Genomic DNA, 14,298 nt, shown 5'->3' on the forward strand with positions numbered 1-14,298 from the left:
GGTCCCTTTTTGACTGGGCATTCCAGTCGAAAACCCAACGCCTAGCAACCCTAGTGCCAACTCCTTCCTACCAGGAGTCAGGGTGAAGTTTCAATGCAAAATGCATTAAAAATAACAGCAGGGCTGCAGACCTAGCAGAGGTTAAGCAGGGAATGCCATCAAGCCATTACAAAGCCATTGCAGTGACAAGCCAATCACTAAGGGAAAACAGTACATATACTTCTCTGCAGTAAATGCATTCATTTTCTTGTATTTGCGGAGATTTTCCTATTTACTTTTCTTTGTGAGTCAACACTAAGTGCTAGCCAGAGCTAGGAAAGGCTCTTTTTGGGTGGGCTCCATCTGTTTTTGGTGTGCACTCCCTCCCTAACCACACCTGAGGCACTCAACTGGAATTGGAAGATGGCAGATGTGGGAATATGGAAAGCAAAGAACTCATGCTTTGATGGAAATTTATGGTGAAACTAATGCAAATTCCATGGAAATTATCTATACAGAGATTGTTGTTTAAAAAGCAAGTCATAACTAACCAAATGTACCATGAAATCAATGTTATTCTTGAGATAATGATATTTTCATCCTATGGATGGATGACTTAAACTCCAACATAGATTTCCACCACAACTTCAACCACTACCCATGAATTAAACTCTCTTGAACACTCCCACCACGATCAGCTTCAACAATGGAACCCTACAGACAACTGTATACAAGAAACCCACGAATCACCACATCTACCTCATAAATCCAGTAACCACCCCAAACACACCAAGAAATCTTTATTTACAGTCAGGCTCAAATACCACAGAATATGCTCTGAGGAAAAAGTCTGGGATATACACTTTAACATACTCAAAACCACCTTCACCAAACAAGGACACTCCACAGGTGAAGTAGATCACGTCAGGGAACGGGTCACCCAAATATCCCGAGAGAACCTGCTTCAATACAGAAATAAAACCCCCTCCAAATGCACACCCTTAGCTGTCACCTGCCCCCCACACTGGAACCCATATGGGGTTTTACCAAACAACTACAACCCATGCTCAATGGGGAACGCATCCTGAAATAAATCTTCCCTGCACCCCCTCTCCTGGCCTTCAAACAACTCCCCAGCTGCTTCAAGCTCATTATCAGAAGCAAGCTCCCCACAGACCAGAACACAGCAACTCAAAGTGGCACCAGACCCTGCCAGAACAACAGATGCAAAACTTGCAGACATCTCTCCGCTGTACAATCATCAATACCCCGCATGACACCCCTTTCAAGATCCCTGGGACCTGCATTTGCCCATCACAACATGTGGTGTACCTCATCCAGTGCACGAAATGCCCCAATAACAACTATGTGGGTGAAAACAATCACTGCACTCTTGAATGAACTCACACAGGAAATGATAAAAGAAAAAAACACTACATCACCTGTAGGTGAACACTTTTCACAAAGCGATCATGCTATATCTGACCTCTCAGTCTTCATCCTTGAAGAAAACCTGCACAGCACTTTCAAAAGGTGAGTCTGGAGCTTAAATTCATAACTTTGCTAGACAATAAAAATCATGGACTGAACAGAGACACTGGATTTATGGCTTATTAGAACAATGTGTAACCCACTAACCGTCCCCTTTTTGTCCTATGACTGCAGGGGTGTTAATTGGCCACTTAGAATCATAGAATATTAGGGTTGGAAGAGACCTCAGGAGGTCATCTAGTCCAACCCCCTGCCCAAAGCAGGACCAACACCAACTAAATCATCCCAGCCAAGGCTTTGTCAAGCCAGGCCTTAAAAACCTCTAAGGATGGAGATTCCACCACCTCCCTAGGTAACCCATTCCAGTGCTTAACCACCCTCCTAGTGAAATAGTGTTTCCTAATATCCAACCTAAACCTCCCCCACTGCAACTTGAGACCATTGCTCCTAGTTCTGTCATCTGCCACCACTGAGAACAGCCTAGCTCCATCCTCTTTGGAATCCCCCCTCAGGTGGTTGAAGGCTGCTATCAAATCCCCCCTCACTGTTCTCTTCTGCTGACTAAATTAGCCCAGTTCCCTCAGCCTCTCCTCATAAGTCATGTGCACCAGTCCCCTAATCATTATCGTTGCCCTCTGCTGGACTCTCTCCAATTTGCCCACATCCCTTCTGTAGTTGGGGACCAAAACTGGATGCAATACTCCAGGTGTGGCCTCACCAGTGCCGAATAGAGGAGAATAATCACTTCCCTCGATCTGCTGGCAATGCTCCTACTAATGCAGCCCAATATGCTGTTGGCCTTCTTGGCAACAAGGGCACACTGCTGACTGATATTCAGCTTCTCATCCACTGTAATCCCCAGGTTCTTTTCTGCAGAACTGCCGCTTAGCCAGTGGGTCCCCAGTCTGTAGAGGTGCCTGGGATTCTTCCATCCTAAGCACAAGACTCTGCACTTGTCTTTGTTGAACTTCATCAGATTTTTTTTGGCCCAATCTTCCAATTTGTCTAGGTCACTCTGGACCCTATCCCTACCTTCCAGCATATCTACCTCTTCCCGCAGCTTAGTGCCATCTGTGAACTTGCTGAGGGTGCAATTCATCCCATCATCCAGATCATCAATAAAGATGTTGAACAAAAGCAGCCCCAGAACCGACCCCTGGGGCACTCCGCTTGATACCGGCTGCCAACTAGACATCGAGCTGTTGATCACTACCCGTTGAGCCTGACAATCTAGCCAGCTTTCTATCCACCTTATATGGTCCCTTTATTACAGTTTTATCTGATAAACTATCTGTTTGAGCTTGTCATAAGCTGTGACACTTGGAGTATCTACCTTTCCCAGACCCGAAAGAAGAGGTCTGTGTAGCTCGAAAGCTTATCTCTCACCCTAACAAAAGTTGGTCCAATAAAAGATATTACCACACCCACCTTGTCTTGCTAATAACCAACCAAATCATTTTCCAGAGTCTCAGATCCTGTCTCGTCCAGCTTAGCGTCCTCAGCAAAGCATGCAAATTTTCCTTTAGATCCTGTGTGCCCATTATAGTGGGCAATTTCTTGCATCAAAGATTCACCAGGCCAGACTGATGGTGCTGCACCCACTATGCACAGTCTGTATGGATTGGAGAGGAGAAATCTGACCCAAGTTTTCAAAGTGCTTTGGAACAAAAGGAATTATATAGACATAAGCTCATAGAGCAGCCAGTGTAAAGTTCTTAGTTGTACAGCTGTTGATGAACAAAGCTCAATGAACAGGGCATTTGCCTGTAGTTGAGAAAGGCAGACTTGTGACTGAACCCCAGGATTAGGACTCAGGATTTCTGAGTTCTATTCCTATTTGCCACAAATGTCCTTTGTGACCTTGGGTGAGTCACTTAACATCTCTGTGCCAGTTTCCTCCTTGGCAAAAACATATTTATCAGACTCAAAGGGGTGCTTTGAATCTTAATTAAATAATGAATGGAAACCACTTTGAGATCGTTGCAAAGAAAGCCTACAGAAAAACAAAATACTTCTCCTTTGATTTGTTTGTTCCGATGCAAAACTTGAGATCAGCGGGATAGGCTGCATTTCCTTTTGGAAGCTTCAAATTCTGTTGGATTGTTGTGAGAAATGGGAAATATTTGCAAGCTTTTCTCAGCTCAATAAAAAGAAATCAAACATACCTTTATATCTTCTTCAGGCCAGGAGTTTAACATTGTTGCAATATGGCCTTTGTCATGAATGGTGATAAACAGACCACTAAGAAATGAAACAAAAACAAAACATTCTATAAAATCAGTAACTACAAGGTAAGAGAGGAGAGTAGGTGGGAACTGATTTACTGAATCCAGTCATTAGACATGTATTACTTATTGGTGTGGAAATACTACCCCTGTATATTTGTTAATGTCAAGGTTAGGGCTGATCTTATAACCTTGGGCTTAAAAACTACATGATTAGGTCCATAAGTCTCAACCACCAAGACCTGTTTTGCCACTTTTCCATTTCAGTCTGGCAAGAGTCAGATTTGGCTCAATGGACATTTCCTTAAAATAAAACCTTAAATGTAGCAGAGATTGGTACTTCCACTTTTAGACCTTTAATAAACCCTCTTGCAATGAGTTTATTGCAGCCAGTGCATGGTTTTGGCTACAGAACACATGAGGAGGTAATGTGACTCAGTGACTGGGGCTAAAGAAACCTGGGTTCCATTCCAGACTCTGCAAGTCATTTCACCTCCCTGTGCCTCAGTTTACTCACCAACCCAGAGATGGCCAGCCCTCTGTAGAGATAGAGGTGGTTAGGGACTATTTAGAAAAGCTGGACGTGCACAAGTCCATGGGGCCGGACGAATTGCATCCGAGAGTGCTGAAGGAATTGGCGGCTGTGATTGCAGAGCCCTTGGCCATTATCTTTGAAAACTCGTGGCGAACGGGGGAAGTCCCGGATGACTGGAAAAAGGCTAATGTAGTGCCCATCTTTAAAAAAGGGAAGAAGGAGGATCCTGGGAACTACAGGCCGGTCAGCCTCACCTCAGTCCCTGGAAAAATCATGGAGCAGGTCCTCAAAGAATCAATCCTGAAGCACTTAGAGGAGAGGAAAGTGATCAGGAACAGTCAGCATGGATTCACCAAGGGAAGGTCATGCCTGACTAATCTAATCGCTCTTTACACTTATTCATTTTTCAGACATCTTTTTAAATCCACCTTTTTTGGCATTTTATGCAGCAACATTTCCCACCTCTGGAACACTGGAGTAGATAGGTGAGAAGATAGGAACAGAACCTATGGATATCAAAGTGCCTAGGTATCCCACTAGGATTTTAACCTTCAGCATGTTTGGAGAGATGTTACTGAAGGAGTAACCTGAAGACAATAGATTTAGCTCAGGTAACACTGAGGGCATAAGCTGAAAACATGTATTTTAGGCCAGTGGTTCTCAACCAGAGGTATGCATACCCCTGGGAGTACACAGAGGTCTTCCCGGGGAATACATCAACTCATCTAAACATTTGCCAAGTTTTACAACAGACTACATAAAAAGCACTAGCAAAGTCAGTACAACTAAAATTTCATACAAGCAATTACTTGTTATACTGCTCTATATACAATCCCCTGAAACGGAAGTACAATATTTATATTCCAATTGATTTATTTTATAATTATATGGCAAAAATGAGAAAGTGAGCTATTTTTCACTAGTAGCATGCCCTAACACTTTTGTATTTTTATGTCAGATTTTGTAGCAAGTAGTTTTTAAGTGAGGTGTAACTTTGTGGTAAGACAGATCAGACTCCTGAAAGGAGTACATAGATTCATAGATTCATAGATACTAAGGTCAGAAGGGACCACTCTGATCATCTAGTCCGACCTCCTGCACAGCGCAGGCCACAGAATGTCACCCACCACTCCTATGAAAAACCTCACCCATGTCTGAGCTATTGAAGTCCTCAAATCATGGTTCAAAACTTCAAGGAGCAGAGAAGCCTCCCTCCAGTCAACCATGCCCCATGCTACAAAGGAAGGCGAAAAACCTCCAGGGCCTCTCCAATCTGCCCTGGAGGAAATTCCTTCCCGACCCCAAATATGGCAATCAGCTAAACCCTGAGCATATGGGCAAGATTCACCAGCCAGATACCCAGGAAAGAATTTTCTATAGTAACTCAGATCCCATCCATCTAATATCCCATCTCAGGGGATTTGGCCTATTTACCCTGAATATTTAAAGATCAGTTACTTACCAAAATCCCATTATCCCATCATACCATCTCCTCCATAAACTTATCGAGTAGAATCTTAAAACCAGATAGATCTTTTGCCCCCACTGCTTCCCTTGGAAGGTTATTCCAAACTTCACTCCTCTGATGGTTAAAAACCTTCGTCTGATTTCAAGTCTAAACTTCCTGGTGGCCAGTTTATACCCATTTGTTCTTGTGTCCACATTGGTGCTGAGCTTAAATAATTCCTCTCCCTCTCCTATATTTATCCCTCTGATATATTTATAGAGAGCAATCATATCTCCCCTCAACCTTCTTTTAGTTAGGCTAAACAAGCCAAGCTCCTTAAGTCTCCTTTCATAAGACAAGTTTTCCATTCCTCGGATCATCCTAGTAGCCCTTCTCTGTACCTGCTCCAGTTTGAATTCATCCTTTTTAAACATGGGAGACCAGAACTGCACACAGTATTCTAGGTGAGGTCTCACCAGTGCCTTGTATAACGGTACTAAAACCTCCTTATCCCTACTGGAAATGCCTCTCCTGATGCATCCCAAAACCGCATTAGCTTTTTTCACAGCCATATCACATTGGCAGCTCATAGTCATCCTATGATCAACCAATACTCCAAGGTCCTTCTCCTCTTCCGTTACTTCTAATTGATGCGTCCCCAGCTTATAACTAAAATTCTTGTTATTAATCCCTAAATGCATAACCTTACACTTCTCACTATTAAATTTCATCCTATTACTATTACTCCAGTTTACAAGGTCATCCAGATCCTCCTGTATAATATCCCGATCCTTCTCCGAATTGGCAATACCTCCCAGCTTTGTATCATCTGCAAACTTTATTAGCACACTCCCACTTTTTGTGCCAAGGTCAGTAACAAAAAGATTAAATAAGATTGGTCCCAAAACCGATCCCTGAGGAACTCCACTGGTAACCTCCCTCCAACCTGACAGTTCGCCTTTCAGTAGGACCCGTTGCAGTCTCCCCTTTAACCAATTCCTTATCCACCTTCTGATGTTCATATTGATCCCCATCTTCTCCAATTTAACTAATAATTCCCCATGTGGCACGGTATCAAATGCCTTACTGAAATCTAGGTAAATTAGATCCACTGCATTTCCTTTATCTAAAAAATCTATTACTTTTTCAAAAAAGGAGATTAGGTTGGTTTGGCACGATCTACCTTTTGTAAAACCATGTTGTATTTTGTCCCATTTACCATTGACTTCAATGTCCTTAACTAATTTCTCCTTCAAAATTTTTTCCAGGACCTTGCATACGACAGATGTCAAACTAACTGGCCTGTAGTTACCCAGTAGTCTGGAAAGGTTGAGAACCACTGTTTTAGGCCATAATTTGACCTGCAGCGCCTTGGTGATGATGCACCGGATGGAAAAGTCCCAGTTTGATTGTCAGAGCCCTCGGTGAGTTTCCAGGGCTGTCCGTTTGAAATAACATCTTTTTACTTGAGCAAATGTGATCCAGAAATCAGTGAGAAATAGTGAATATGGAGCTACTTATATAGGAAAGAATTGCACTTTAAAACTCAATTCTTTTGGATAGCCTTCCACTAACTGTCATCTCCTGCTTTCTTGCCATCCACCCAAACAGAAAACAGACAGTATAAAATGTCAGTACAAATCCGCAATAAAAATCCTGGAAGTGAAGAATGCCAATCCTATGATTATGTTTAAGCTGAGTATACATACAAACGTTTTCTTGCCCTAAGTCCGATTGGCAGTGACTTTGGGTGGGGAGTTTCGCCTTCTTCTGCAGTGTGGGGCATAGGTCATTTGCCAGGATTAACTACGTATATCTCACTTAATCAAGTCCCTGCCATTCCGGGGGCCTAGGGCCCTGGTGCACCTTGGCCCCTCCTGTTCTCTGCCTATGGCCACATAACAGTTTAGTCTCCTATGGGCTGTGAAACTTTGGTCTGATTTTGGTTGCTGGGTTTAATGTGTGGGTGCAGGGTGGTGTTACAAAAGAATATAAGAATGGCCACACTGGATCAGAACAAAGATCCATCTAGCCCAGTATCCTGTCTTCCGACAGTGGCCAATGCCAGGTGCCCCAGAGAGAATGAACAGAACAGGTAATCATCAAGTGATCCATCCCCTGTCACCCATACCCAGCTTCTGGTGTTGGTGACCTGTGACAAACAGGAGGTCTGACTAAATGATTTAGTGATCCCTCTCTGGCCTTAAACTCTATGACTAGGTGCCTATTTGTATCTCTAGGCACCTGAATACCTTTAGAAATCTGGTTCTTACATCCATTAGCTTGGAGATAGTGGTGGACTCGATTCTTTGACCATGGGATGGTGTTCCATGAAGGAGGAGTGCTGGGCAGAGACGGGCTCCATCTTACGAAGAGAGGGAAGAACATCTTTGCCAGCAGGCTGGCTAACCTAGTGAGGAGGGCTTTAAACTAGGTTCACCGGGGGAAGGAGACCAAAGCCCTGAGGTAAGTGGGAAAGCGGGATACCGGGAGGAAGCACAGGCAGGAAGGTCTGTGAGGGGAGGGCTCCTGCCTCATACTGGGAATGAGGGGCGATCAACAGGTTATCTCAAGTGCTTATATACAAATGCACAAAGCCTTGGAAACAAGCAGGGAGAACTGGAGGTCCTGGTGATGTCAAGGAATTATGACGTGATTGGAATAACAGAGACTTGGTGGGATAACTCACATGACTGGAGTACAGTCATGGATGGTTATAAACTGTTCAGGAAGGACAGGCAGGGCAGAAAAGGTGGGGGAGTAGCACTGTATGTAAGGGAGCAGTATGACTGCTCAGAGCTCCGGTACGAAACTGTGGAAAAACCTGAGTGTCTCTGGATTAAGTTTAGAAGTGTGTGCAACAAGAGTGATGTCATGGTGGGAGTCTGCTATAGACCACCGGACCAGGGGGATGAGGTGGATGAGGCTTTCTTCCGGCAACTCACGGAAGCTACTAGATCGCATGCCCTGATTCTCATGGGTGACTTTAATTTTCCTGATATCTGCTGGGAGAGCAATACAGCGGTGCATAGACAATCCAGGAAGTTTTTGGAAAGCGTAGGGGACAATTTCCTGGTGCAAGTGCTAGGGGAGCCAACTAGGGGGAGCGCTTTTCTTGACCTGCTGCTCACAAACCGGGTAGAATTAGTGGGGGAAGCAAAAGTGGATGGGAATCTGGGAGGCAGTGACCATGAGTTGGTTGAGTTCAGGATCCTGACGCAGGGAAGAAAGGTAAGCAGCAGGATACGGACCCTGGACTTCAGGAAAGCAGACTTTGACTCCCTCAGGGAACAGATGGCCAGGATCCCCTGGGGGACTAACATGAAAGGGAAGGGAGTCCAGGAGAGCTGGCTGTATTTCAAGGAATCCCTGTTGAGGTTACAGGGACAAACCATCCCGATGAGTCGAAAGAATAGTAAATATGGCAGGCGACCAGCTTGGCTTAATGGTGAAATCCTAGCGGATCTTAAACATAAAAAAGAAGCTTACAAGAAGTGGAAGGTTGGACATATGACCAGGGAAGAGTATAAAAATATTGCTCGGGCATGTAGGAAAGATATCAGGAGGGCCAAATCGCACCTGGAGCTGCAGCTAGCAAGAGATGTCAAGAGTAACAAGAAGGGTTTCTTCAGGTATGTTGGCAACAAGAAGAAAGCCAAGGAAAGTGTGGGCCCCTTACTGAATGAGGGAGGCAAGCTAGTGACAGAGGATGTGGAAAAAGCTAATGTACTCAATGCTTTTTTTGCCTCTGTTTTCACTAACAAGGTCAGCTCCCAGACTGCTGTGCTGGGCAACACAAAATGGGGAAGAGATGGCCAGCCCTCTGTAGAGATAGAGGTGGTTAGGGACTATTTAGAAAAGCTGGACGTGCACAAGTCCATGGGGCCGGACGAATTGCATCCGAGAGTGCTGAAGGAATTGGCGGCTGTGATTGCAGAGCCCTTGGCCATTATCTTTGAAAACTCGTGGCGAACGGGGGAAGTCCCGGATGACTGGAAAAAGGCTAATGTAGTGCCCATCTTTAAAAAAGGGAAGAAGGAGGATCCTGGGAACTACAGGCCGGTCAGCCTCACCTCAGTCCCTGGAAAAATCATGGAGCAGGTCCTCAAAGAATCAATCCTGAAGCACTTAGAGGAGAGGAAAGTGATCAGGAACAGTCAGCATGGATTCACCAAGGGAAGGTCATGCCTGACTAATCTAATCGCCTTTTATGATGAGATTACTGGTTCTGTGGATGAAGGGAAAGCAGTGGATGTATTGTTTCTTGACTTTAGCAAAGCTTTTGACACGGTCTCCCACAGCATTCTTGTCAGCAAGTTAAGGAAGTATGGGCTGGATGAATGCACTATAAGGTGGGTAGAAAGCTGGCTAGATTGTCGGGCTCAACGGGTAGTGATCAATGGCTCCATGTCTAGTTGGCAGCCGGTGTCAAGTGGAGTGCCCCAGGGGTCGGTCCTGGGGCCCGTTTTGTTCAATATCTTCATAAATGATCTGGAGGATGGTGTGGATTGCACTCTCAGCAAATTTGCGGATGATACTAAACTGGGAGGAGTGGTAGATACGCTGGAGGGGAGGGATAGGATACAGAAGGACCTAGACAAATTGGAGGATTGGGCCAAAAGAAATCTAATGAGGTTCAATAAGGATAAGTGCAGGGTCCTGCACTTAGGATGGAAGAATCCAATGCACCGCTACAGACTAGGGACCGAATGGCTCGGCAGCAGTTCTGCGGAAAAGGACCTAGGGGTGACAGTGGACGAGAAGCTGGATATGAGTCAGCAGTGTGCCCTTGTTGCCAAGAAGGCCAATGGCATTTTGGGATGTATAAGTAGGGGCATAGCGAGCAGATCGAGGGACGTGATCGTTCCCCTCTATTCGACACTGGTGAGGCCTCATCTGGAGTACTGTGTCCAGTTTTGGGCCCCACACTACAGGAAGGATGTGGATAAATTGGAAAGAGTACAACGAAGGGCAACAAAAATGATTAGGGGTCTAGAGCACATGACTTATGAGGAGAGGCTGAGGGAGCTGGGATTGTTTAGTCTGCAGAAGAGAAGAATGAGGGGGGATTTGATAGCTGCTTTCAACTACCTGAAAGGGGGTTTCAAAGAGGATGGCTCTAGACTGTTCTCAATGGTAGCAGATGACAGAACGAGGAGTAATGGTCTCAAGTTGCAATGGGGGAGGTTTAGATTGGATATTAGGAAAAACTTTTTCACTAAGAGGGTGGTGAAACACTGGAATGCGTTACCTAGGGAGGTGGTAGAATCTCCTTCCTTAGAGGTTTTTAAGGTCAGGCTTGACAAAGCCCTGGCTGGGATGATTTAACTGGGACTTGGTCCTGCTTTGAGCAGGGGGTTGGACTAGATGACCTTCTGGGGTCCCTTCCAACCCTGATATTCTATGATTCTATGATTCTATGATTCCAGAGGTCTGCAAAAGGGGAAAACTGAAAGACATGTGCGCTTCTGTTTCACCCACCCTGCACTGGGTTTTGTGGGCACATTAACATGCAGTTTCATTCAGTTATCCAGCTTGCAAACATAAACCTTGTTTTCCCAGCAAAATCCATTTTAGGTGAGGCAAGGGATGTATGTGCATTCTACGCAGCTCTCCCCTTACGTAGTTCCGATGGCTGTGATGCCCAGGGTAAAATGTTTCAGATATTTGCGGTAGTAATGATGTACATCATTCATGATAGGTACCTCCAAAGACAAAGATCGCTACCTGCCTATGCACTGGGAAATCAGATCAACATTACCAGACCATCACTCTTATCAGCTGCTTAGTGTTTTCTTTGCTGTCACTCCCAGATGTACTGCCCTCTGAAAGTGGTATTTCTAGAATAGCCTCTGCAGTGTTATGCAGAGTGACTGGCTTATGTTGCGATGCCCTTTTTTGAAACCCTACTTTACCAGCGATAACGCAGAAAACAGCAGCCTGATGTATCCATTATATGCATGGAAAGTAGGTGCCCTATCCTGCAAGGTGATGAGCTCCCTCCACTCCTGTTGGCTTCAGGAAATCTTGAAGATTAGAGCCCTTGATTTGGATTGGGTGTAAGAAATTAGAGGCAATATAAAAATGTGCCTATATATATATATATAAAATACAATGGATACTTTGCCAAATATATATATATATATATATATCTGGCAAAGTATCCATTGTATTTAATTTTTTTATTATATATACCAAAAAGCAAATGTTTATATTGCCTCTAATTTCTTACAACCAGTCCAAGTCAAGGGCTGTACCCTGCAAGATTGCCTGAAGCTAACAGGAGTGGAGGGAGCTCATCATCTTGCAGGATTTCCATTACACAACTCTCGCTCTTAGGGCTTGTCTACACTACAAAATTAAGTTGACTTAAGTTAAGCTGATGTACAGCCACCACAGTAATTAAAGTGGTGATTCACATCCACACTTGCTTCTTCTGTCAGCGGTGTGCGTCCTCACCAGGGACACTGATAGCTGGAGCGTGGCAGCTCTGGGGCTGACAGCCTCAGGTGTCAACACCATGTGGGGCCCACAGCTGGGCCCCCCCACTGCTGAAAGCCACCCCAGCACTGACAGCCTGAGCTATCAGCCAGACACGGGGCTTACCTGGTGCCCGGCTGACAGCGTAGGCTGTCAGCGCCGGGGAAGGGAAGGGAGGGCTCCAGATGTTAGCCTCACTTGGGGTTGACAACCAACAGGTGATGTAAATAATGCAGTGTCTATATGGACACTGCGTTGCCCTATCTACATCGACATAAGTGCTATGCCTCTTGTAGAGATGGAGTTATTATGTTGGTGTAGCAGGGGACTTACTTCGGTAGAAGCAGCATTCTAGCGTAGACACTGACAAATTAGGTTGACATAAGCCACCTTGCGTCAACCTAACTCTGTAGTGTAGACCAGGTATTACAATGCTGCAGCTGCACCGCTGTAGTGCTTAGTGCAGACGCTATCTATGTTGACGGGAAAGCTTCTCCTGTCGGCACAGGTACTCCACATCCCTGAGAGGCGGTAGCTAAGGTGGCGGGAGAAGCCCTCCCATACCGCCGTTGCACCAGGAGTTAGGTTGATACAACTGCGTTGCTCAGGGGCATGGAAAATCCACACTCCTGAGCGACGTAGTTATACCGACATAAGTTTGCAGTGTAGACCAAGCCTTACTATCTGTCCTAAATCAGGGAACGCATGCTAGTGATAAGCATTATTCTGTAACACAGTTACAATTATTAACAGCATAGCATCATGAGGGAGCTCTGGAGCCACTGGAGAAGTAGCTCGGCATTTCTAAGCCACAAAAGCTCTTCAGTCCAGGCAAATACAGATCATTTCATGGTTTTGTCTTCCAATATAAAAACATCAGCTACAAAGGAGATATTTTATAGGGCTTTGAAAAACCATCCCCATTCCAAGCCCAGAACACTGCTGCATGAGCAAACCTAACTGGAAAGCAATGATTCATTTGAGAACAATTAAAACAGAAGAGTATACAACTTTTTACAGCCATTAGTTGCTTTTGGCAGCAGGCAAAAGGAATTTTGCTGTGCACTAGACTCCTGCTGAGAATCTTGATAAAAAGAAGACCATGTTTTTTTAAACAGGAAATACAAAATATAGTGATAATTTCTGTGGTAATCAGCACCTGAGCACACAGGAAAACTGGAAATGTAATAAAATTGAATCTACCAGTCGATGTACACAGTACAATGCTTTTAAACAGTCCCTACTAACCAACAACAAGTTAACCACATACACATAGAATCACAGAATCATAGTAGATTAGAATTGGAAGAGACCTCAGGAGGTCACCTAGTCCAACCCCCTGCTCAAAGCAGGACCAACCCCAACTAAATCATCCCAGCCAGGGCTTTGTCAAGCCTGACTTAAAAACCTCTAAGGATGGAGATTCCACCACCTCCCTAGGTAACTCATTCCAGTGCTTCACCACCCTCCTAGTGAAATAGTGTTTCCTAATATCCAACCTAAACCTCCCCCACTGCAACTTGAGACCATTGCCTCTTGTTCTGTCACCTGTCACAACTGAGAACAGCCAAGCTCCATCCCCTTTGGAACTGCCCTTCAGGTAGTTGAAGGCTGCTATCAAATCCCCCCTCACTCTTCTTTTTAGCATACTAAATAAGCCTAGTTCCCTGAGTCGCTCCTCATAAGTCATGTGCCCCAGCCCCCCTGATCATTTTCATTGCCCTCCACTGGACTCTCTCCAGTTTGTCCATATCCTTTCTGTAGTGGGGGAAAATTAGATGCATACTCCAGGTGTGGCCTCACCAGTGCCAAATAGAGGAGAATAATCACTTCCCTTGATCTGCTAGCAATTCTCCTGCTAATGCAGCCCAATATGCCGTTAGCCTTCTGGGCAACAAGGGCACACTGTTGACTCATATCCAGCTTCTCGTCCACTGTAATCCCCAGGTCCTTTTCTGCAGAACTGCTGCTTAGCCAGTTGGTCCCCAGCCTGTAGCGGTACATGGGATTCTTCCGTCCTAAGCGCAAGACTCTGCACTTGTCCTTGTTGAACCTCATCAGATTTCTTTTGGCCCAATCTTCCAATTTGTCTAGGTCACTCTGGACCCTACCTCCCTATCCCTACCTATCCCTACCTCCAG

The 14,298-nt window shown here is 45.0% G+C and overlaps 1 protein-coding gene across 2 annotated transcripts in view; it reads right to left on the reverse strand.

Annotated features, from left to right (window-relative positions):
• ME3 (malic enzyme 3) overlaps positions 1–14,298 on the reverse strand; it is a 180,344-nt gene that overhangs the window by 56,321 nt on the left and 109,725 nt on the right. For both annotated transcript variants that reach the window (XM_038383493.2, XM_043504131.1), the window contains exon 4: positions 3,636–3,711. In XM_038383493.2, the coding sequence (XP_038239421.1) occupies positions 3,636–3,711 (76 nt within the window). The remainder of the gene's footprint in view (positions 1–3,635; positions 3,712–14,298) is intronic.

Source organism: Dermochelys coriacea, chromosome 1 (assembly GCF_009764565.3).
Source record: "Dermochelys coriacea isolate rDerCor1 chromosome 1, rDerCor1.pri.v4, whole genome shotgun sequence".
Lineage (NCBI taxonomy): Eukaryota > Metazoa > Chordata > Testudines > Dermochelyidae > Dermochelys > Dermochelys coriacea.